This window comes from Schistocerca serialis, chromosome 1, assembly GCF_023864345.2.
Source record: "Schistocerca serialis cubense isolate TAMUIC-IGC-003099 chromosome 1, iqSchSeri2.2, whole genome shotgun sequence".
Taxonomy (NCBI): Eukaryota; Metazoa; Arthropoda; class Insecta; order Orthoptera; family Acrididae; genus Schistocerca; species Schistocerca serialis.
Genome location: NC_064638.1, coordinates 555,430,764 through 555,457,279, shown reverse-complemented (window position 1 = coordinate 555,457,279; position 26,516 = coordinate 555,430,764). Strand labels below are relative to the sequence as shown.

The following is a 26,516-nucleotide window of genomic DNA, read 5'->3' as shown; positions in this document are numbered from 1 at the left end:
AAAATTTTCAATATTTATTGCCTGTTAGCTAATAACGTTCTTTTGTGTGACATAAAATTAAATATAGCAAACATAAAACCAGTAAACACAAAAGACAAGCAAGATAGTACACATTTCTTCAATACTTAGTTCCCAGCATTCTTTTCTCTCTAATCTTGCTAAGTGTTTACACTGTGTGATTTCCTTTCTATGAAAGAACATATTACCTCATCATAGTTTGTCAATCATTTTGCTACGTGTAAAATCAAAATGTCGTTGTCTAATACTGAAAAAGCAGTTAATACGACTATTACCCTAGACTGGTGCAGTTTCTCGATTTGATTACGTCTATTTTGTCACTGCCTGCTAGATAAAATGAAACTGGCCTTTCTAATATTGCAGCAATTGTAACACATGCCAAACAAGTGAGAAAAAATTTTTTTTTTGCAACTGGTCATTTTTATCTACCTCATTTACATAAATAACACAACAGAACATAATTCATGAAGTACCAATATCAAATGCCTTTTAGGCCTACTACAAGCAAAAAGTTTTATGTTGCGAAATAGTTTCACATTTCACTCATACACTCCAGCTTCTAAAGCATGAGATTGAGTAGTAGTAGTACAAAAATTTTATATAAATTTGTAATTGTCATACTTTTCCATAATTTGTGTCATGTCCCAGTTTCTCTAATTCTGCAACTATTCCTGCCATTGTCAATACTTATTCTCTGGTTAATTTCACTCACCCTGCCACAATCACTGGTTTAGTTATCCTGCATTTATTATGATGAGAAGATACTACGTAATCTTTCTTACCTGTTAATCGTTCGTAAACCCAGCCAACCACATAAACAGCAATTGGTATTCATCCATTCGGCTTTATTCCACTCAGCTCGTATAGCCCCCTCTCCGTTTGTCTGCACGAATGTTTTATTTCTAGACGCGACAGAGATTTACCTGGCAGAGACATCATGTGCACTATGCAGGCATTCAAAAATCAGTTTATGATTCATTCAGAAATCAACTTAGAATGTGTCTAAAAATGTTCAAAAACCAACAGGGATGTATTTCAAAATCATATGAATAATCAATAGACCAACGTGCGCTGGATGCTAGGCGCTTTGCAAAACGAGGTTATTTTGCTCAAGAATATGAATTTGCCACACCTCCCCTACCTCCCCGAAATTGCTGCCCAGTGCAGATACCCCGGTTTCCCCTGCCCCCTAGATCTGGGCCTGTTGCGCATGTGTGAATCTGGCAGCTTAGGTGTGCCAGTAAAATTTGGGTAGCATCTGGTTGCTTGCTGCTCTTGCTTATACAGCTAACTGCCACACTTCTGTACCCAGAAGCGGGAGAAGGTACTACTTATATGCGACTCAACTACCCATGCACACAAGCTTGCTCGCAAATGCTCTAACGAATCTAATGTAAACGGTTGTGATGTCACACTCATCAGAGGCAATTTGTTGTTATGAAGCACTGCATAGTCTTCCTAAAGCCTTTGATACATTTTGCTGTTGGCACACATGTATGAGCACTGTGTTTTGTTGTTGTATATGGCGCATTTCCTTTGCAACTTAAGTTTTTATTTCGTTTTTGTTTCTCTCGTTCATGTTTTATTGCTCCAGTATTATTCTGTAGTAGTGAGATACAGTAATATCGTAAATAGTCTTCACAGGTTTGCCACCGGATCACGTGCAAATTCCATGACATTTCCTTGTAACAACTGTCTGACATCTTCAGGTGGTTCAACCTCACTGGTGGCTAGGTACGACCGATGATACCCGTTATGTCAACGCCCTGAGTCGCCGACGGAGTGTCGACATGCGGATACCATTAGTCGTACTTAGCCACCAGCAGGTTTGAACCACCTGAAGATGTCAGACAGTTCCTCAGAGGAAATATTGTGGAACTTGCACAACGTGGTCCGGCGGCAAACCTGTGAAGCCTATTTACAACATATCCACAGGAAAAGCTTGAAGAGTCACATCTGCAGTAATATCCTTTGTTAGAGTATTGTTTCTTAGCAGTCAAAGCTAAACAAATTTAACTGAAAACTAAAATAATGGAAAATTCCCGGAATTCTAAAAACTTCCCGGATTTTTCCCAGTTTTCTCCTGGATGAAAAAATTCCCGGCTTTTTCCCAGATCTCCCGGGTTGTATACACCCTGACTACTCTGTTGTGTGTGGCATACAGAGATTCAAGTCAAGACAGGAGACACGTTCAGATAGCCAAAGTGGTTAAGACAACCATACCCATTAAGTAGGAAATCTGGGTTGGAATCCCTGTCCAGCACAAATTTTCATCTGCCTCCATTGATTTATTTCAGTTCCCCAATGCAACAAAAAGTCAAACTTTTTTTGTCAAATATATGTGTGTATGTTGCTTTGAATTGACACAATGGTGGCTGTTATTTCAGACATGCATGTCTGAAAGAACACACACCACACATACATAATGTATAACGTAATCCAACACTAAACTGTTTTGTGTACTTTAACTACAAATATGAACCCTCAATATTGTTGAATAACATGTACCATTTGTCAATGGATTTGTGCCCTATCTTACTGTAACTTGTACTTTCAATTTATATTCTCAGAGGTTTTGTGTTTTGACTTGCGTGAAATGAAACCGTTACTCTTCTGACTATGAAAGCTTGTGTCACATGTGGTCTCTCAAAACAATGAAGCTTGTCACGACAATGTCCAATCAGCTCACACCAATACTACCATGCCACAACAACAATGGATAAATTCCTTTCCAATCCACTTTGGAAAGATGCAACATTTAAGAAAACATAAAAATTATCCTGACACTAAGCCCATTCCCCATCCTTATGCTTTACTTACCTTGTAATTTGCCTTTCCTCTGGAACGAACTTGAAATGTGTATAGTTCAATAAAGAATTTCTTTGCACATTTGATGGCATGACTGTGTGACTTCAAACATGAAGTTACCTAAGCATATTTTTGTCATGAAATGTACACAACAATTTCCTCTTTTTCATTTAACAGTAAGTCTCTCAGCTTACTGGAAGCAGTTGTCTGTAACCCGCTGAGATGCAACAATGTAAATATTTTTCTGTCACATACAAATATGATTAACATAGCAACAAATACACCCAAGTCACAAAATTAAGTTAATGAAATGGATAGTTTAAAATAACACACATGTCATTCATAACTGCCTGTGTACCTCATCATAGATAACCTTCAGAGTCTCTGGTTCAAGCGTTTCACTTAACCTGGAACCAGGAGAACAAAATCAGTTCTGAGGAGAGAACACACACACACACACACACACACACACACACACACACACACACACACACACACAGTGAGATTTCTTGAATTCTGTGAACAAGGCTGGTCTTCTCAGTCTTTCCTGTCTTCTGCTGGAAAGATCCAAACATGAACTTGAAGAGTCCAGATGACAGGCATCAGCTCTTCCAATGTACACCACAATCTGCTGTAGGTTACACATTGCTCTCTCTATGACTGCTGGAACAGCCCCTTCAACGCACTGGAAGAGGTCTCCAAACATACACACTGAGTGCAAAAGACGATCCATCCCATTTTCCACTAACATTTTCCTAAGGGGTATCATTATTTGTGTGAGCTGCCAATGATTAACAGACCTCTTCTTTTCTGGATTTGCTCCCCCCCCCCCCCCCCCCCAAGCAAACAAGGCATACTAGCATACTACAGGTGATGTCCACTGACAACTTCTCTCAAGAATTGTATTGAATTGTGTGTTTAACGTTTCCACATAAGTAAGTCTAGAAACTCTTTTACAAGTGTGATGTTCTAGTCTGGTAAAAAAACATTACATACATAATAGTATGAAGCACGGGGTCCCAGCTCTGCTTTTGAATGTGACGACATCTTTACCAAGCATTACTTTTAGATGTTTGATAAACTGCACATACACAACACACAGTATGGTGTAGTGGTATTCTACAATTGGTGGTCCGTCTGGAGCCCCCCCCCCCCCCCCCACGACACACACACACACACACACACACACACACACACACAAAATTGCTTTACTGCTCTCTTTGAAAGACGAGGTCAGTAAGTGAAATCAATAAACAATATCCATTAGTTTCCAGTTACATGTCGAGTCAATGTAGGATTCAGTGACATTTCTTGAAAAGATTTTTAAATTAGTACACAGTAGCCTTTTGTATAGATATCTTTATTCTACAGTAATTTTAGTCAACAAAACAATAAAATACATGTATTTTGGAAATAGAAAACTTACAATTTAAATTTTTTGTATGTTTTTTACACAGTATCATTTTATACAATCCATATAACTGGATAATCAGTCTTTCAATAATTATATTTACAAAGACAACAACATTAACACAGGTTAGAAAAAGACCCTGTTGCACATTACTAAGATTACTTTCATTTCAGTTTTCAAGCACTGCCCATGATAGAGAATTGCTGGATGAGTAGCTAATAAATATTTCTTTGAAGTGCGATTATTAATTCAATATGAATGACACAAACAAATGAAAAGTATGTCCAACAACCAATACTCTTAGCACATACCGCATAGATATGGTTCTTCTGGGGGACTGATTGAATCTGCTGTAAAAAAAGGGTTGCAAATAAAAATATATTTGACCTGATGATATTTACCTGAGAATGGCACAGTGTTCTTGTGCAAAGATTTTGAGCACAAAGTTTATACCCGTACACAGTGCTTGCATTTGATAGTTTCACAAATTTTACATCAATAACATGTTATTCACGTTTTTTGTATTTTAATAAAACCAGATGTGTTGGAAAAGTATTTCGCATTTGCTTCATTAATCTTCTTTTCCGCTGCTTGTGGATTAACAATTTCAAGACCCTGGAAAAAAAAATGGATGTAAATATAAAATTTATGGTCAGTCCTCATCTTTGTCCCAGCTCTTTCATTCACATAATCTGCTTTACTATTTTATTATACTTTTGAAATGTCTGTTACACTTTCATCCTCTCTTTTTACTAGTAAATTCAGTCTAGATAATAATTACTGCATTTTTTGTGTGAAAACTGATACTGACACAAATGTGTTCTTCATGACATAAAAATTACTGATACAAACGCTGAAAAACTACAAAATTTGAAAGATAGCTGCATCCTATGACCATTGAATTTAAGCAACATTAGGAAAACAGCAGACATTTTTCACAAAATTTGAGAGAAACACATTCAGAATTGTACAAAACATCAGTGCCGTATGAAGATCACCGTGTGAAGTTTCATATGTAGAAAAAAGGCATTAAGGCTTATTTACCTGGAGTGGTGTGAAAGCCACACTAGAGGCTGTACCAGACACTTGCTTTTTCACAGTTGTACTTCCTCCCCAAACTTGTTGTTGCTTTTGCAGATTCTTTTGTAATGTCTTGGAAATGCGTACTTTGGTTTTCTCATCAACCTGGGGTAACCTGATACGACCTGTTCCAGTTTTACCAATTGTTCCTCTGGTATAACCAAGATCTTCTTGGTAGGCATCATCCTCAATCTAAAAACAAAGTAACAGAACCCTCTACAACAATTATAAAGGAGACCTGCTTTTAACATCGAGTGTACTGGCTGTATTTAGATCATTAAAAGTATAGGCTCTGTGTAAATCACAAACATCATAAAATTACTAGCACTGTATCCATTATCAAAAGTTCTTGGACTTGCTTGAAATTAAGTAAAACGCCTGACAAATACATTTTGTGGTTTACAAAGATAAATTGGAATTTGACTTTTATAGAAGTCTCACAAACATAAATTGACCTGAGATTTCATCCTATTGTTTTCAAGAGATGATAGTGTACGTAGAGAGAGGTAGGTGAGCAGTAAGTAAAATGTTCAATAAAGAAAACATTTTACAGGCTTGTATCCACTAGCAAGTAAACTTCCGCAAGCCACTTACAAAAGCCACTGCCGCAGGTTCTTTCACGTGGAAACACCCCCAAGCAAGTCTACTACTGCACGGTCTGGCAACTTGCAGAAGTAGCTTCTTTGAATGCATCTTGCTGAGCATGACAGTTGGTGGGAGTTTTTCTCAAACTTGCAGAAATTTTGTACGTTCAATGCCAGTACAAAAATATCAGTGCCAAACAGGACAATGGGACAAAGACAGATGGGTCTAAACAAATTACCACTGGAATCCCTAAGTATAACTATTTGGCCACCACAGCTAAGGAAGTGTGAAACGAATATACCGATTACTCTGTGATTCTTCAGTTTCTCGCACTGTATTTGTTGACGGAACGGTCCACAGGTGTACTGCCAATTCATAGTGTCCAGTGGACACAATATTTCGGTGATCAGATATGTCACCATCATCAGGTGTGCTGACGAACTGAGCTCCTACGGGCGGGCAGCCAACTAATATCCCCTGCTCTCACAAGTCATTCTGTCCATGGTTTGGGCCCGCAGCTGCTCGTCAGCAGTTGTGGTGACACTAGTATTCGCATCGATGATAGCGTTGACATAAGTTCTCTGTCCACACTAGTCATCAGATCATTTTGTTTGCTGTGAGTCTTCTTAATTAAATTCAGTGCTGGTTTCCAAGTCTTGCTAAGATTATAGCCACAATCTTGGTTGATTTAAATTGTCCCTGGTGTGAACTTCTATTGTATCTCTACTGATAATGTCCCAGTATTTGAAAGTCTCTGCCGAAATCTTGGTATGTACATAATCCATTGTGTGATTCTTGAACAAACAGTGCTCTATGACAGTTGACTCGTTGGGATATGTCAGTTGAGTGTGCCTCTGGTGTTCTCAGCAACAATCTTTGACTGTGTTCAATATATGTCTTCCCACGGTGACATGGAATCTGGTATACGCCCGCCTTCTGAAAACCAAGATCATCTTTGACACTTTCCAGTAATGCTCGTATGTTAGTGGGTGGGCAAAAAACATTTTCACTTGATGATTCTTCAATATGTATCTGATTTTTCCCAATAGAGTGCCAGTGTACGGTGTAAAGACAGTGGCTGCCCCTTCCTCCACAACTTCTGCTTCCACAGGTTGTACTGTTGTAGTGGGGCAGAGAGCGTGCTTAATCTCCCATTCTGGGTACTCTTTTTTTCGGAACACAGTTCTGAGGTACTTAGGTGTTCCACCTTCTGGGGCAAACCATCTTTGTCTGAAATGGTGCGCAACCTGTGTACTAGTATTTTTAGTACCCCATTCGTCTGCAAAGGGTGGTGGCAGCTGTCTGCATGCAAATACAGGTCAGTGAGAATTTTCTTCCAATACATATTGTGGCTCAGGATACCATCAGCTCTTCTCTTGACCATAATGTCCAGGAATGGTAATATTTCTTCTACTTCGTTGTCTACAGTTAATTTGATATTGGGGGTGTATGGAGTTCAAATGTGTAAGGAAGTAAAGGAGTTTGTCTCTTTCATGGGGACAGATGATATATGTGTCATCCACATAACAGAAAAAACACATTGATTTCCATTTAGATGATGCTAGGGCCTCCACCTCAAAGTACTCCACAAAAAATTTGCGACACAGGAGAGAGTGGGGTGCCCATTGCGATTCCTTCTGTATCTTCATAGAATTCACCATTAAACAGAAAATGAGTGGAGATTAGGACATGCCTGAAAAGACTGGTGGATGTCTTGTCAAATTTCTGACCAATAAGCTCTAGTGCCTCTCACAGAGGTATCCTGGTAAATAATGAAACAACTTCAAAACTCACCAGAATACCTGAGTTTTTCACCTTCAAGTTGTTGAGGCATTTTACAAAATCCACAGACTTGCGTACATGATGAATGCATTTACCAACATAAGGGCTTAGTGTTTCTGTCATGTATTTTACTAGCAAATAATGTTAGTGTCATAATGTTGCTGACGGAGGTGCAATGGCATCCCACCTTCGTGAACTTTGGGAGTCCATAAAGCCTTGGCAGTACAGGTCCTTGAAGTAACAGTTTCTTGGTGAGCCCCTCTAATAATTCTGTGTCCTAGGATAATTGTGCATCCTTTAGAAGAGTCCTAGTCCTGTTCTCCACATTCTTTGTAGGGTCAACTTTGATATCCCTTTAGGAATCGTCATCTAGCAGATTCTGTATTTTCTCATTGTTGTCCTTGTGGGAAAGAACAGCAGTAGCGCTGCCTTTGTCAGGCGATTGACAACTATCTCAGGACATTCTCTTAGGTCCCAAGTAGCTGCCCTCTCTTGCAGGTAATGTTCGATTTTGTAGGCTTAGTTCTTGTCAGAGCATGGCAGGTTTCACAACATACTACTTCAACTGTTTCAGGTGGTAGTCACACCACAACTTGCTCAACTGCACTGATGATGTATGTCTGAGGCTGGTTTGAGCTTAGGGGTGCAAGCAAAGTTAAGTCCCTTCTCCAGAACTGAAACTGCATGACTCAGTTCCAGTTGTTTTTGCTCAAGGCAAAGACACAAGATTATTTCAGTATGCATTACATAAATTACTTCCAAACTCTGGAGATACTGACTGAAATACAACCACTAAAATTTGCATTAAATTGGATAAACATTTGTGCAAAAAAATGTCACATGTTTATCCGATTGTCAATTGTAATATAAAACAGTTCTCTGTGCTTAAGAGTATGACATGCTATAAGAGAACTAAATACAATCTGCCTAAAAATTTTAACTGTTCAGAAAGTAGAATAAGAAATACAGAAAGTAGACTAATTAAATTAGTGACAACAGAGATTTTATAAAATTTCATTCGGTCTATCACAAAACACATTTCACATGTACCACACTAAAAACTATACATACATCAGCGAAGTTAAGCCTGTTTGCTTGCTTTCGAAATTCAGTCATGGCATATCGTTCTTTCATCTTCCGAACCCTCTTACCACCTCGTTTCTTTCTACCAGCATCAATAGGTTTTGGAAGAGGCTTCACAAATTTCACTGGTGGAGGCTCCTATGAAATTGAAAAAAATATGAAATAACTCAAATGAATATTAGTGACTGCATCACTTAAAAAAATAATAAAATGTTATAAGTAAAAAGCAGTGAAAACTATGAGCTGCAAATGTAGAGTAACATACAGATAACAACTGTTATTGACTTTATTTTCGAACACTAAATTCTGCTTAAAAAAAAAAAGGGGAAATATCACAGCAGAAGTTTGGCGAAAAGAATTGAAAATCATAAGGTGTGAGGTCTTCCTTGCATTCACTTTTGTCAGTCAGTGTGGGGACATATCTTGGAAACGGCATTAACAACAGTAGATTAAGTACTTTGACTTGCATGCACCAGTGCACCTTGAGAATGTTGTTCAAAAATGTTTCTTGGGCATGCAGTTCTTCTCCTTTTGGGATGAGAAAGTAATCATACAGGGGCAAATCTTAAAAGAAATTTTGATATGAATATATTTTGGTAGAGGTCTGCTGAAAAAAATGCTTGTATTCTGTGATCAAGTGAGGGATTCATGTTGAACATTGTCCTATCAAGGCTTGTATTTTGTTGCTTCTCCTACATATTCTTGAAAAGTTTAAGATGATGTGCTCCAACATAAGATCTTCTATTACAGCCTTATTCTTTTTTATGAGATTATTGATTACAGCTGAGAAAAAGTCCATTATTCTGCCTGAACTCTTTGAGCTCTTTACTTTTCAGGATGAGCATCATCAGGGAATTTCATACGCATGACTGCTGCTTCATCTGTGAAACTTATACAGATACATTTTGTTACCTGTTATGATGTTGACCATCAAACTTTACCAGCCAGAATTAAATACAGCAGGTATCAATTGACAGAACTCACAATTATGAGCAGTTTCTTCCTAGACTGGAATGGTGTCCAAATCCTTCCCAGCAAGGAGACTCATGTAAGATCTTGCTTCAAAGTGCAGCAGTTATATTCTTTCTTCTTGAAACACAAAACACATTTTCTCCAACAATGACTGCTGCTATGTAGCCAGAAAACTACAGTCTTAGAGGTAAATCTTTGCATACCTGAATTTATTGAGCTAACAAATGACTAACTGTGATCATGAAAAGAAAATCCCCAATTACAATGACAAAATAATAGAAAAGAAGCCACCAACGCCATAGAGAAGTTGCACAAAATTGCACAAAGAACTGGCCTGCAAATCTCATATGAGAAAACCCAGTACATAGAAAGAGTGCCACAAGACAAATTGCCTATTGTGACAACCCATGGGAAAATCATACAAGTACCACATTTTAAGCACCTGGGAGAAATCATCCAGCCATCAGGGATCAACCTAAAGGCCAATGAGGAAAGAATAAAAAAACTACAGAAAGCATATAAACTCACGTGGAACTATTATAACAAAAAGCCCATATCCATTAACGCAAAATTGAGGCACTACAACACTGTCGTACTTCCGGAGGCACTGTATGCATCTGAAACAACACAAATAGGTGGGCAAACTAAAATCAAAGAAATAGAGAAACAAGCAAGGAAAATTATCAGGAAAATTTTTGGCCCGATACAAGAGCAAGGAATCTGGATGAAGAAACCCACATCAGAATTATACAAATACACAGACAAGATTACGGATACAATAAGGAAAAGAAGAATGCAGTTCTATGGACATATCCACAGGATGAATGAAAACAGAATTTCAAAGTGAATTCTTGAAGTCATCAACTCAGGCAGGGGAAAAACAAAATGGATAAAAGAAGTTGAAGACTACCTCAGACAAGCACACACAACAGTAAAAAATGCAGAAAATAGAACTGAATTCAGGAACATAAAAACAAAAAAAAAAAAAAAAAAAAAAAACGAATTTGACACCACAACACAGAAGAGACCAGGATGCAAATGGACAGTGGAGCGAAAGAAACAACAGTGAACACATGAAGAAAATTTGGGCTCAGAAAAAACATACACAATCATCATAAAGGAATTCAAGTTCAAACGCTCTCTTAAATGGGAATAATCGAAAATAATAATAATAATACTAATAATAATAATAATAGGCCCGGGAAAAGAATAGGCCTCCAGTATGTTCTGCCAGTCGTAAAAGGCGACGAAAAGAACAAACCACTAATAGGGCTAACCCCCCTTTTAGTGTGATTACTTGGTTCAGGACAGAACTAAAGAAGCCTCGGACAAGCGCCGTCATGGTCGGGGACGACGCTTGAACCCTATGCCCGCCCACAATGGTAACGATACTACTAGCCACACAGAAAATGATTTAAATCCAAATAGAGGTGTTTTGCTGGATATGCTTCCTGCAACCACCTAGAAGGAAAACAAAGACAGAGGATGAGATGGTCAGATGAAGTCAATCGACACCTCATGTTCTGTTATTACCAAGCAACAAACCTAGGAAGCAACACAACTGGATACAGATCACAAGTATACACAACATTTATTACCAGATACCCAGAATTAAAATTTTTAACAGAACAACGTCTAGCTGATCAGATTCGTGTAATAATAAAAAATAACCGGATACCCCAGTCAGAATTAGAAAACATCAAACAACAAGTACAACAAATACTGGAACAAAATAATGTGCAATCAGAAGAAGAAGAAGAAAATACAGTAATTGACTCAAACATCCCAGAGCAAACAAACAAAGAACAACACGCATCAATTAAACAATCAGAGGAAAACGAAATCTTAAGACAGTCACCAACACAAGCACAAATAGAACACGAAGTGACACACATGTTAGATATAGAAGAAAAATTTCAGTTGACATATATAGAATACAAAGACACAAATACAGACATTAGACCATTCTTGCATAGACCACCAAATAGCCCACAAGTCGAAACAACAATAAAAACTATCAACACAATCATACACAACAAAATAAATGAATACACAACTATGGAAGAGTTACAATTACTGGTTTATGTAGGAGCACTCACTACACTAAATATACGCACTAGGCAGAGATCAGAACGAACCAACACACAGAAGAAACCCACAAAACCAGCATGGCAACACAGGCTACAGATCAGAATAGAAAAACTGAGAAAAGACATCGGACAGCTAACACAATTTATAAGAAATGAAATATCAGACAAAAAAGGAAAAAGGTTAGGTAAAATCTCACAACAAGAAGCAATAGAGCAGTTAGACGAAAAGAAGCAGAAACTACAAGCTTTGGCCAAACGACTTAGAAGATACAAAAAAAGTGAAAATAGAAGGAAACAAAACCAAACATTCAACACCAACCAAAAGAAATTTTACCAAACAATAGATAACACACACATAAAAATAGACAATCCACCAAACATAACAGACATGGAACACTTCTGGAGCAGCATATGGTCAAACCCGGTACAACATAACAGGCATGCACGGTGGATACAAGCAGTAACAGACACATAAAAGATGATACCACAAATGCCTGAAGTGATAATTTTGCAACATGAAGTCACCCAAGCAATTAATTCTACTCACAATTGGAAAGCCCCTGGAAAAGATAAAATAGCAAATTTCTGGCTAAAGAAGTTCACCTCAACACATTCACATCTAACTAAATTATTTAACAGTTACATTGCAGACCCATACACATTCCCTGATACACTTACACATGGAATAACGTATCTGAAACCTAAAGATCAAGCAGACACAGCAAACCCAGCAAAATATCGCCCCATAACATGCCTACCAACAATATACAAAATATTAACTTCAGTCATTACACAGAAATTAATGACACATACAACACAGAACAAAATTATCAATGAAGAACAAAAAGGCTGTTGCAAAGGAGCACGAGGATGTAAAGAGCAACTGATAATAGATACAGAGGTGACATATCAAGCTAAAACCAAACAAAGGTCACTACACTACGCATACATTGATTACCAAAAAGCTTTTGATAGTGTACCCCACTCATGGTTACTACAAATATTGGAAATATACAAAGTAGATCCTAAATTGATACAGTTCCTAAACATAGTAATGAAACATTGGAAAACCACACTTAATATCCAAACAAATTCAAATAATATCACATCACAGCCAATACAGATTAAGCGTGGAATATACCAAGGAGACTCATTAAGTCCTATGTGGTTCTGCCTTGCCCTGAACCCACTATCCAACATGCTAAATAATACAAATTATGGATACAATATTACTGGAACATACCCACACAAAATCACACATTTGCTATACATGGATGATCTAAAACTACTGGCAGCAACAAATCAACAACTCAACCAATTACTAAAGATAACAGAAGTATTCAGCAATGATATAAATATGGCTTTTGGAACAGACAAATGTAAGAAAAATAGCATAGTCAAGGGAAAACACACTAAACAAGAAGATTACATACTAGATAACCACAGCCACTGCATAGAAGCGATGGAAAAAACAGATGCCTATAAATATCTAGGATACAGACAAAAAATAGGAATAGATAATACAAATATTAAAGAAGAACTAAAAGAAAAATATAGACAAAGACTAACAAAAATACTGAAAACAGAATTGACAGCAAGAAACAAGACAAAAGCTGTAAATACTTACGCCATACCAATATTGACCTACTCATTTGGAGTAGTGAAATGGAGTAACACAGACCTAGAAGCACTCAATACACTTACACGATCACAATGCCACAAATATAGAATACATCACATACATTCAGCAACAGAAAGATTCACATTAAGCAGAAAGGAAGGAGGAAGGGGATTTATCGACATAAAAAACCTACATTATGGACAGGTAGACAATTTAAGAAAATTCTTTCTAGAACGAGCAGAAACTAGCAAAATACACAAAGCAATCACCCACATAAATACATCGGCTACACCACTACAATTTCATAACCACCTCTACAACCCTTTAGATCACATAACATCAACAGATACAAAGAAAGTAAATTGGAAAAAGAAAACACTACATGGCAAGCACCCGTATCATCTAACACAGCCACACATCGATCAAGACGCATCCAACACATGGCTAAAAAGAGGCAATATATACAGTGAGACAGAAGGATTCATGATTGCAATACAGGATCAAACAATAAACACCAGATATTACAGCAAGCATATTATTAAAGATCCCAATACCACAACAGATAAATGCAGACTTTGCAAACAACAAATAGAAACAGTAGATCACATCACAAGCGGATGTACAATACTAGCAAATACAGAATACCCAAGAAGACATGACAATGTAGCAAAAATAATACATCAACAACTTGCCATACAACATAAACTAATAAAACAACACGTTCCCACATACAAGTATGCACCACAAAATGTACTGGAGAATGATGAATTCAAATTATACTGGAACAGAACCATTATAACAGATAAAACAACACCACATAACAAACCTGACATCATACTCACCAATAAAAAGAAGAAATTAACACAACTAATTGAAATATCCATACCCAATACAGCAAATATACAGAAGAAAACAGGAGAAAAAATTGAAAAATACATCCAACTGGCTGAGGAAGTGAAGGACATGTGGCATCAGGATAAAGTTGACATTATACCAATTATACTTTCAACTACAGGAGTCATACCACGCAATATCCACCAGTACATCAATGCAATACAGCTACATCCAAACTTATATATACAACTTCAGAAATCCGTAATTATTGATACATGTTCAATTACCCGAAAGTTCTTAAACACAATGTAACATATACCGTACAGTTAAAAGGAAGTGACGCTTGATCAAGGTCCGCGTCACTTTCATTCCGAACCAGACCTAAGGTCTGAGAAAGGAAAGATAACAATAGTAATAATAATAATAACAAAAGTTCAAGTTACTGATTTTTCCTGAACCCACTCTCAAATCACAAGCAACCATCACTTGAAAATGCTGTCTTCCAATCCCATGGCTACCAATAACCAAGTGCAGTGCTCTGCAAAGCACATATGTTTAAGAAATATTACTGAAGTTAAGCTCTGAACTGCAGAACAAAAGGTAATTTATTTTCAGTTGGGACTACATAAAATTACCTTTATCTCCACATATAAAAGGAAATGTCGTGACTGACTTTATCACCTAGCCCAAACCGCTAAGGATAGAAACCTGAAATTCGGAGATAGCGTTGGTCTTATTGTGTAGGCATTATTTAAGAATGGATTTTTCAAAATTCCACCACTATGGGAGTGAAATACGGGTTGAAAGATTTTTTTGAAAATATATCATTATCAAGGCACCTTTGAAGTTAGAATTATAAAAAATCAGTATTTGGTTTCTTGGTCAGAAATATCTGTATGAGCATTTTTGGAAAGTTAACACTGTGGGGGTGAAAGCTTTTCTTGGAAGAAAATAAAGATTATTATAGAGCTACTAAAGCATTTTTAAAGCTACATATATGAAAATTGGTATTTTACTTCTTGGTTAGTAATAAAAAATAAATAAAAAAATTCCAGTTTCCATGTCTTTGGAAATTCAGTCCCTATGGAGGTGAAATAGGGGCATCAACTCATGGTCTTGTGGTAGCATTCTCGCTTCCTGTGCACGGGATTCCGGGTTCGATTCCTGGAAGGGTCAGGGATTTTCTCTGCCTTGAGATGACTGAGTGTTGTGTGTCCATCATCATCATCATCATCATCATCATCATCATCAAACTCCCCTGCATGGGGCCTCCCAGTCAACAATGCCATACAATCATTTCATTTCAGGGGCATGAAAATTTGTATGAAAATAATTTGTTATATTACAACATTTTTAAACTGAAATCTACGAAAACTGGTATTTGACTTCCAAAGAAATATACATTACGACATGGAAGTTTTTATGCAAGAACCCAAATGCGGGATTGATGAAGGACTCTGACTCCGACTACCAGAATTGCTGTTTGGCCAGAAGTACATTTAGAAATAACCATACATCTATGGCCTTAATAAGTGAGAAAAGTTTAGAACATGTTGCAATTTGTGAATAATGTAGAAATTTGATTAAAAACTGTGCAGGCCATACAGTCTACATGAGTGGAGCAATGGGCACTAAGGTAGATTATTATACAAATAGGGACAAATGCCACATACTTGTTAAGCTGTTGACATTTTTTCTATAGTGAAGTAGTCTTTGAAATTGACTCTCCAAAATAATGACAGTAGAAGTTGAGTGTTGCGTATTTCAAAACTTACAGTCAGTTTGTCCAGCTTTTTTTCAATTTCTTCTCTAAACTGCTTGCCAATGTGACCATCTGCACTTATATGACAAGCATCAACACGTGCTGCTAATGTGCTTTTAGCAGCTACTAGCCTCGCTGCTTTGCGCCTGAGATCCTGAAATCATATAATTTAATACTTTAACAAAGTCACAAGCCGTAAGTGGAATACTGAAAAGTTATTTATTTCCAAATTATCCAGCACAAAAATATTCTTAGTTAATTACAGCATTAAATAATGATATGCATGTTTTAAATTTACATTTCAGTATCAGGGTTTCTAAAAAGGAATACATTATGGTAGACCCCAAGCAGAAACGCAGAATTTTAGATAAACTGAACTGAGGTTCTTAGCAAAAAGCCACTGCTGCTAAGTACAATGTTTGACAAACAATGTTGTATGACATCAAAAAGAAAGATGTTATTCTACAGCATGCAACACAAATGGAGAGCAAGTTGGGAAAACTGAGAGTGAAGAACTGGACGTAGCTGTTTACAGATGATTCATACAACACAGCAAAGGAATTCCTGTCAGTGGCCCAATAATAGAGGAAAAGTCAGTTGCATTTAACAAATAACTTGTTAGTAACTTGTTTGCAGCAAGCGAGATGTGGCTATCAAACTGAAAAACACAACGTGGTGTTGCAGCAGATGACATTCACTGGGGAAGTTGCTCAGCTAATGAAAAAGATGCAAAAGAGTTGGCAAAGGTGAGATGGAAGATAGAGGCAGAAGATTTAACAGGATACCTTGTACAATGCTGATGAAACTGGCTTCTTTTCCAAGAAGCTTCCTCCAAAACACTAGATGTGAAGGATAAGAAGGAAGCTTATGGGTTTAAAAAACAGAAACAGAAAGTTAACATTAATGGTGTGTTGTACCGCAAATGGCACTCCTAATTCACCACTTACAGTGACACAGAAATCTCAAAATCCACACTGTTTTCAACAGAGCAACAGAAATATATGAGGCTTTGGTTTCGACATCACTGCTGTAAACCCGTGTTACCTCACTAGTTATGACCCTTTTGAGCAAATCAAGATCACTGAAACCACGCAAGAGTGCCTGAATGATGGTCATGTGATGGTTCTTCTGATCAAAATTGAAAAGGTATGGAACAAACTTCGCTGACACATGTATAATTACCAAAACATCCGAAAAAATTGCATGACACAAGCAAACTGATATGCCAACACCCTTAGCAACTTCCCTTATGGTAATTCGACAATTTTCCGAAACAATTTCCTCACAGCTTTGACGTTATCTGTTGTTGATGTGCTGGGGCATCCAGAGCGAGGTCCACCATTGGCATTTTCTCGGCCATCTTGGAAAAGGTTGTACCAGTGATAAACATTTTTTTTGGTACTTAGAGCAGACTCACCATATGCCACTGTCAACATTTCAAGTTTTTTAGAGCACTTGGTTCCATTTTTCACACAAAATTTGATGCAAATTCTTTGCTCCATTTTTTATAATAACTGAAAATTGCCGAGCACACTAAAACACGCCTAACCTTTCTATCTGTCAAAACAAATGAAGCACGCTGAAAACTTGAAGCTGTGAACATATGTTCGGGACATGTGCACTAACAAAACAAAAAAGAAAAGATGTATAGTCAAATGTATGTTGTCCTGCAATTTGAGAAGCCACCTTACTTTTTGAACAGCCCTCGTATTACCAGTGCAACACTGTGCTCAGAAGAAAGAGTGGAGGGACAGAGAAATAGCCTCTTGGTGGTTCCACATAACATTTCTACCAGCTGTAAGAAAAGAGGCAAAAAATAAAAATCTTCTACTGAAAGCTACATTAATAACCGACAATAAAAAAAAATGTCGTGTGACGAGGGCCTCCCATCGGGTAGACCGCTCGCCTGGTGCAAGTCTTTCGATTTGACACCACTTCGGCGACTTGCACATCGATGGGAATGAAATAATGATGATTAGGACAACAACACAACACCCAGTCCCTGAGCGGAGAAATGCTCCCCCACCATTCTTCTGATGTGGCTCTAAAGACCAATGTTATGCAAGCATTCATTCTTGCACACAATGTCATAGCCATGATTCAGCCAGGTAATTTTGGAAACAAATGTAATTGTCAATGTGCAGTTCGTTGAACTAATGTGAAAAGAACTCTACCAAGGTTATGTTGAAGGTGTGGAATGCACTCAACTTACGTGATGTGTTCCAAAGAGCAGAGGCATGGGATAAAGTAGAGAATGCTACCATAGTGAAGAGATGGAAAAAAAATGTGTCCATCCATTGTTGCAGAGCTGAAGGTAGTACTGAGTGACACTGATGAGTCCGTCAATTTGGCAACATAAACTGCTGGTACTTTGTACATTGACATGTTCCACAAGCTTCAAAGAGTAGGATAAATTGATGAAGAAATAATGAAAAGTGTGCACAATAGTAGTAATGAAAGTGATGAAGAAGGGCACATACGAGGGTGGAGCATGAAACTTTCTCACTCTACTGGTACTGAAGCTGCAGACAATCTTCCTAGAGCACATTATGCTACAACCAGATACATGCAGTACTGATGTAACGCCAGCAAAATGGGTGAGTGATAAAGCATGCCACCATCACGTACCACCATTGCAACAACTAAAAATTCAGGATTTTTTTGTAGTGAGTGATGCTACTGTATGTGTACACACACACACACACACACACACACACACACACACACATCACAAAGTTTTCTATGGACATGGATGCACAAGATGTGTTCAACAAGTAATGCAACTTTTTTTTTAAGAAAGCTGGTTAGTTATATTCAGGATTCCAATACGCCGTATTATACACCACTCTTTTGGCTACAAACCCTATTTTTCAATTACTCTCCGTTCAATGTGATGGCCTTATGCCATCATACTGGGAGGGTATGTATGCCCACAAGATACTTCTCTAATGGTTGTTATTGGAACCAACATCCTGCTGCATCAATAACCTCCCTATCATCCTTGTACTGCTACATGTAGAGTGCATCCTTCATTGGGCCAAGAAGGTGGAAGACAGAGGGTGTGAGATCCAACCTGCAGAGTAGAAGAGGATGAACAATCCAATACAGTTTTGTGAGCTCCTCTCAGGTGCACAGATGTGCGAGGCCTTGCGTTGTCATGGAGAGTGAAAAGTTCATTTGCATTTTTGAGACGATGAACAAGCTTAAGTCGTTTCTTCAATTTCCTGAAGGTAGCACAACCACTTCCATGTTGATCGTTGCACTATAAGGGAGGACATCAAAAAGACTAACCCCTTCAGCATCCCAGAAGACCGTGTTCTACTGGCTGAGGGTGCGGCTTTGAACTTTTTCTTCCCTGGAGAAGTGGTGTGGCGCCACTCCATGGATTGCAGTTTTGTTTCCAGTTCCAAGTGATGAACCCATGTTTCATCACACGTAACAACATTCAACAAAAAATAGTCACAGTCAGCCTCCTAACATGCAACCTATTTCACAAAGATGGTCCTTCATTGTTTTTTATAGTCCTGCGTTAGGTGGCAAGAAACTCTGCAGCTTTACATCTTTGAGTACCCCGACTGGTGGACAAGTGTGTCACTACTACCAACAGAGGTGTCCAGTTGTGCAGCAAGGTGTTCGGTTGGGATCCGTCGATCACCTTGAATACCAGTGTCTGTAAATTTCAACACTAGCATTACCCATAGCTGTGTGTGGCTTGCTGACATGTGGGAGAGCTGACAGGTTTTCCTGGCTGTGTTGTGACAATGAAAGAGGCTTCACCCAATGACTCATGTTTTGGCTCACGGTCAGGTCTCTTTAGACATTCTGCAAGTGCTGATCAATATCCAGGATGATCTGGATTTCTACCGAAAGAACTCGATGACAGCTCTCTGCTTACAACATACCTCCATTACAGACACCATTTTGAAGGTGAAGTGTACTGTCACCACCTATCAGAATCCCATGAAACTATAGGGGCTGAAGCAAAATATTGCACTATGACACACAACAAATTCCAGATATTTTGAGCAAAATTGGCCAAGAAAGAAAATATGTTGTGTCAATTATTGAATGCACCTCGTAGTTTTTGATTTAATAAAGTATAGTCCCTATGTGCTTAAACTAAATTTCATACACTCTCAATAACCTGGCATTTAGACTAATACGCTATCCCCCCCCCCCCCCCCCCCCACACACACACACGCTGGCACAAACACAACTCACACACATGACTGCAGTCTCCGTTTTAGTTGTCTGAGACTGCAGTCGCGTGCGTGCGCGCGCGTGTGTGTGTGTGTGTGTGTGTGTGTGTGTGTGTGTGTGTGTGTGTGTGTGTTTGTTGTGCCTATCTGCGACTCAGCATTTCCGCTATATGGTAAGTAGCAACTTTCCTTTTCATAACATCATTCCATTCCTTCCTGGATTTTCCATTGTTTGAAATGGCCAGATTTGTGGGAGTCTAGCGTATTTCAAAATTTCCCATTTCACTTCCCAACCCTGTATGACATTCAGGTTGCCATAATTAAATAAAATGCTAATAAAGAATAAGAAGAGAGAAGCACTTTGATGTAAGTAAATATAAATGCATAATTTCTGTAAGTACATACATGATGTGTATCCCTTCCTTTCATAATGGTTGGTTGGTTTTGGGGTTTGATGGGAACTAAACATCGGGGTCATCAGTCCCCAGTTCCAAACAGACATACTTGTAAAAGGCCTATACAGTAAAAGTGTAACCTCTGGACCCAGAGGGAGGGAACACCAAGGGGTACAGAGCTAAAATGAACACCACAGTAACACAAAATAGAGGACATTTAAAAGGAGCAGAGCAAATAGTTGACCAGGGTAAAACAGACTACAGTAGTTGATGAATCAGGTAAAAGGTCAACCTCTCAACTACAAATGAAGAACCTCCAGCTGGAAAGCGTTGATAGACGTACCAACACAACTTGTTAGCATAAAAGACACTATTTTGGAATCCACATCACAATTAAAAGTCGCGGGAGTGGGTGTAGCCTGAGAAATCATGTGGGCTCTCGCACTAGAGCGAGTGATAAGACCCAGCTGCACGGATAAAACGTAAAACTGAGTCAGCTATAGAGGCATCAACCCCTAGAATTAAAGGAAGTGCAGCTGGTAAATTAAAGGACCGCCGCAAGGGGGCTAAAAGGGGGCAGTCCACCAGCAGATGCACCACTGTCAGCCCTGCATCACAGCGACACTTGGGCGGGTTCTCACGACGAAGGAGATAGCTGTGGGTCAACCGCGTATGTCCAATTTGGAGACGGCAGACAACAACTGAGTCCCTGTGTGTGCCCCTCAAGGATGAGTTCCATACGGTTGTGGACGACTTGGCCATGCAGAGTTTATTTGGCGTGTTCAAGACAGACCATTCAGAGCTCCAGACATCACGGACCTTGCTATGTAGGACTGACTGGAGGTCTTTTTCCATGACACCAAGTTCCAGGGGTGGCGAAGTGGTGGCCTGCTTGGCCAACCGATCGACACGTTTGTTTCCTGGAATTCCGATGTGGCCCGGGGTCCACACAAACGTCGCTGAACGACCACACTCGGCGAGAGCAAAAATAGAAACTTGAATACCGTGCACCAAAGGGTCCCGAGAAAAACACTGGTCGAGTGCTTGAAATCCACTCAGGGAGTCACTGCATATGACAAATGACTCCCTAGGGCAGGAGGAAAGGTGAGCGAGTGCACGATAAAGAGCAACCAGCTCCGCAGCGAAAACACTGCTCCCACAAGGCAGGGAATGCTGCTCAACGTAGTCGCCGCAGATGAAAGCAAACCCAGTGCGTCCATCGACCACAGAACCATCAGTGTAGACTACATCTGCATCGTGAAATGAGGCAAGAAGAGCCAGGAACTGTTGAAGACTGGCAGGTGGAACGGAGGACTTGGAGTCGCAGGACAAATCCAAGCAAAGCCGCAAGCGAGGGAGGGACCAAGGAAGGGTAGAAGAAGAGGGCCGGAAGGATGGAGGAAGAGGAAAGGACTTGAGTGACGAGAGAAGGAAATGAATGCGATCGAGGCCACCGTCGTGTGGAGGGGAGTGCAGAAGATGGAAAAAGGAGCCTGCAATTTGGGTGGTCGGGGGCGATGTATGGACGCGGGCGATGTATGACGCAAGCAACTGTTGTTGGCGGAATCGTAGGGGGATTCCAGCTTCTATGAGAAGGCTAGTCACTGGACCAGTGTGGAAGGCACCTGTCGCCAGTCTGACGCCACAATGTAGAACCGGATCGAGGATCTGCAATGTTGCAAGGTGCTGCTGAGTCGTACACCATGCTCCCGTAGTCGAGACGGGACTGGACTAAGGCCTTATAGAGCTGTAGGAGGGTTGTTCGTGCAGTCCTCCAAACGGTGTGGCTGAGGCAGCGAAGGATGTTGAGGTGCCGCCAGCACCATTGTTTAAGCTCATAAAGATGAGGTGTCCAAGTGAGCTGAGCATCAAACAGCATGCCAAGGAAGCGATGCGTCTCCTCAATACAAAGGAGTTCATTGGCAAGGTAGGCTCTGGATGGAGGTGGACTGTGCGACGATGACAGATATGCATCACTCGGGTCTTGGAGGCTGAGAACTGAAAACCATGGTTGGATGCCCAAAAATGAGCCTTATGGATAGCTCCCTGCAGCCGCCATTCAGCGACACTGATGCTTGGGGAACTGTAATAAAGACAAAAGTCACCGGCATATACAGAGGAACAGATTGATGAGCCCACCGCAGCCGCAAGATCATTAATCGCCACCAAAAAGAGGGGAACACTGAGAACCAAGCCCTGTGGGACACCGTTCTCCTGAATATGAGCAGAGCTAAAATATGCGCCAACTCGAACCCGAAAGGAGCAATTGGAGAGGAAATTCTGTAGAAAAATCGGAAGTGGACCCCATAAGCCTCATTCGTGCAGTGTAGCAAGGATATGATGGCGCCAGGTGTTATCGTACGCCTTCCGAAGATCAAAGAAAACAGCAACTAGATGTTCTCGCCGAGTAAAAGCTGTACAAATAGCCTGCTCTAGCGAGACTAAATTGTCAATCGCTGAGTGGCCCTGACGGAAGCCTCCCTGTTGCTGGGCTAGGAGGCCCCGAGCTTTGAGGATCCACATGAACCGCTGACTCACCATCTGTTCCAGAGTTTGCACATAACGTTGGTAAGGCAGATAGAGCGATAGCTATCAACCACCAGCGGATCTGCACCAAGTTTCAGCACCGGGATGGTAACGCTATCCTGCCAACGAGGTGGGAAAACGCCCTCCGTCCAGATGCTGTTACAACAGGGCGAGTAATTCACCCTGACAGTGCGCCGAGAGATGGCGAAGAAACTGGTTGTGAATTCGGTCTGGACCTGGAGAGGTATCGGGGCAAGCTGTAAGGGCACTTTGGAACTCCCATTCACTAAACGGGGCGTGCGAAATGACAACTGCGTACGCTCAGCCTGCTCTTTAATAGCGCGGAATTCTGCACTGTAGCCTGCTGTCGCGGAAATACGAGCGTAGTACTCTGCCAGCTGTTCGGCGACGGCAATTGGGTCAGTGCAAAGTATACCCCGAAGAGAAAGGCAAGGGACAGACGCATGAGGGCGAAAGCCAAAAATGCGCCGAACCTGCGACCACACCTGAGATGGGGAGGTGCGAGAACCTAAGGTGGCAACATATTGTTCCCAGCAGTCCTGTTTGCTCCGCCGGATTAACGCCGAGCCCGGGCCCGCAGCCATTTAAGGGCAACCAGATTCTCTAGGGAAGGATGACGCCGGTGTCGTTGCAAGGCTCGCCGGTGGTCCCGGATAGCTTCTGCAATCTCTGGTGTCCACCAAGGGACTGACGTATGCCTTAGGGTACTTGATGAACAGGGGACAGTTACCTCGGCAGCAGCAATGGCCATAGTGACCTCGTCCACGGCCAAATCAATGTCACCAGGAAGCGGAGCAATGGCCATAGTAGCCGAGTTGTAGGCTGCCCAATCAGCTCCACGAAGAGACCATCGTGGCAGCTGGTCAGGGAGTTGGGATTGAAGAAGAGAAACCAGGATAGGAAAGTGGTCACTACAACAGAGGTCATCGTGGACCCTCCAACTGAGGTATGTAAGAAGGCCTGGGCTACTAAGAGAGAGGTCAATGGCCGAGTATGTGCCATGAGTCAAGCTAAAATATGTGGGAGCACCAGTGTTAAGGAGGCAAAAGTTCTGCTGTGCCAAGAGAGCCTCAACGTTCCTACCCTGGCCCGAGATCTGGGCCCCACCCCATAAAGGGTGGTGGGCATTAAAGTCCCCCAAAAGGAGGAATGGCAGGGGGAGCTGGGCAAACAAGGCAGCTAGGTCGGCAAGAGGGACAACCTCATCCGGGGGAAGGTAGAGGGAACAGATGGCAAGCTCCATTCCTGCCTGGATTCTAACAGCCACAGCCTCGAGAGCAGTGTGAAGTGGCACTGGGGCACTAGGAACAATGGCAAGACCATAAACACAGACACCGCCAGACACCCTGTCGTATTCTACATGGTTCTTATAGTAACTCCGGTAGCCACAGAGGGAGGGGGTCTGCCAAACAAGAAACCATGTTTCCTGTATGGCCAGACAAGAGGCAGGGAAGCGACACAAAAGCTGTTTCAACTCAGCAAGGTGTTGGAAAAAAACCATGGCAATTCCATTGAAGGATAATGGTATCCGACTGTGAAGACATGAAAGAACTTTGGGGGGGGGGGGGGGGGGCTGAGGCTAGGTTATGCCTTAGAAGCGCTCACCGCCACCGATTGCGAAGTAGCCTGATCAACTTCCATAGGAGCTGCGGGTCAACCAACATCTAGCTCCTGAGGGGACACTAGATGCTCCACATCATCTTCAGGTGGAGTGGTGAACTCCTTTTCTGTCTCTATGTCCTTCTCCTTTTGCTTTTTCTTCTTTTTGTCCCTCGGTTTATCAGGTTGGGTGGGCTTTTCCGACCCAGTCTCATGGACCGAGGTGGACCTGGAAGCCATACGGCCCTCAGGTGGTGGCTCTTTCAGCCACTGGCTGATATCTGGAGGGGCAGTAAGCGTGAAAGGGAGGGCACCAAGTGATCCCTTCCGCGCGAGGCGAGCCGGAGGAGGCAGGCCCTTCTCCTGTGCAGAGGTGGGTACTGAAGTCCCCGAAGGAGGAGGGGTTGTTACTCCCGATGTTGATAACAGGGGAGCAACGGAAGAGAGTGTTCCCCCAACTACCTGGTGGGCAGGAATAGATGGCCGAGCTGGAGGGCCCACAAAAAGCGGCTCAGCTTGGGGGCTCGTTGCCAGGGACGGCGATATCGAAGCTGCTGCAGCAAACGTCGATGAAATGCGCATAGGGTGAAGTCGGTCGTACTTGCATTTAGCCTCTGTGTAAGTGAGCCTGTCCAAGGTCTTATACTCCATAATCTTCCATTCTTTTTGATAAACCGCGCAGTCTGACGAGCAAGGTTAATGTGTGTCCGCAGTTGACACAAACAGGGGGCAGCAAGCACAGGACGTTGGGGGTGGGAGGCATGTTCACTATCCCGACAGGTAGGGTTGGCGTCACATCTTGATGACATATGCCCAAACCTCCAGCACTTAAAGCAGTGCATGGGAGGAGGGACGTAAGACTTAACATCATATCGATATATAATCACCTTGACCTTCTCGGGCAGGGTGTCTCCCTCTAAAGCCAAGATGAAGGCGCCGGTGGCGACCCTACAATCTTTAGGTCCCCTGAAGACACGTAGTACAAAGTGGACACCGCAGTGTTCCAGATTTGCACGGAGCTCGTCGTCAGACTGCAAGAACAGGTCACGATGAAAAATAAGTCCCTGAATCATAGTGAGGCTCTTATGAGGCGTAATGGAGACTGCAACATCACCGAGCTTGTCACAAGCAAGCAATGCCCGTGACTGTGCTGGGGATGCTGTATGTATGAGGACTGCTCCAGACCTCATTTTAGACAGGTCCTCAACTTCTCCGAACTTGTCCTCTAAATTTTCCCCAAAAAACTGAGGCTTTGTGGTCAGAAATGAGTCCCCATCTGTTCGGCTGCAAACCAGAAATCGAGGAGAATACGTCTCACCAGGTAATTTAGACCGCCGTTCCTCCCCTGGTATGGACAGGAAAGAGAACGACTGGGGGTCATACTGTAAAGCATTGAACTTTCCTTTCTTAGAGGCTCATGCTTGCACACTATTCGTATTTCATTTCATGGTGGTCCCACGAGCAGCTAGGGAAGGAATGTCCACCCAGACAGAGCCCCGCTTGCCTGGGTAAGCCTAATACAACCGGGGGACGGCAGGTTCCCCAGAGGCCGCCCACTAGCAACTGTTCTACCTCAACAGCCATGCGTCTCCTCAGCGCGCAGCACACCTTGAGATTGAGGTGGTGGTTTTTTTTTTTTTTTTTTTTTTTTTTTATATACCATCCTCGTGACCCAGGCAGTTAAGGCAAGATCCCCAGGCTCTGTATCGTACAAAGTTCCACCGTCGCGC

At 41.2% G+C, this 26,516-nt stretch overlaps 1 protein-coding gene across 3 annotated transcripts in view; it reads right to left on the bottom strand.

The window, feature by feature from the left end:
- Positions 1 to 4,170: 4,170 nt before the first annotated feature.
- LOC126475400 (U4/U6 small nuclear ribonucleoprotein Prp31) overlaps positions 4,171 to 26,516 on the bottom strand; it is a 75,066-nt gene continuing 52,720 nt past the window's right edge. For all 3 annotated transcript variants that reach the window (XM_050103237.1, XM_050103247.1, XM_050103253.1), the window contains exons 7-10: positions 16,060 to 16,200; positions 8,756 to 8,905; positions 5,282 to 5,509; positions 4,171 to 4,852 (exon numbers count right to left, since the gene is read on the bottom strand). In XM_050103237.1, coding sequence (XP_049959194.1) covers positions 4,748 to 4,852; positions 5,282 to 5,509; positions 8,756 to 8,905; positions 16,060 to 16,200 — 624 coding nt within the window. In that variant the 3' untranslated portion in view covers positions 4,171 to 4,747. The remainder of the gene's footprint in view (positions 4,853 to 5,281; positions 5,510 to 8,755; positions 8,906 to 16,059; positions 16,201 to 26,516) is intronic.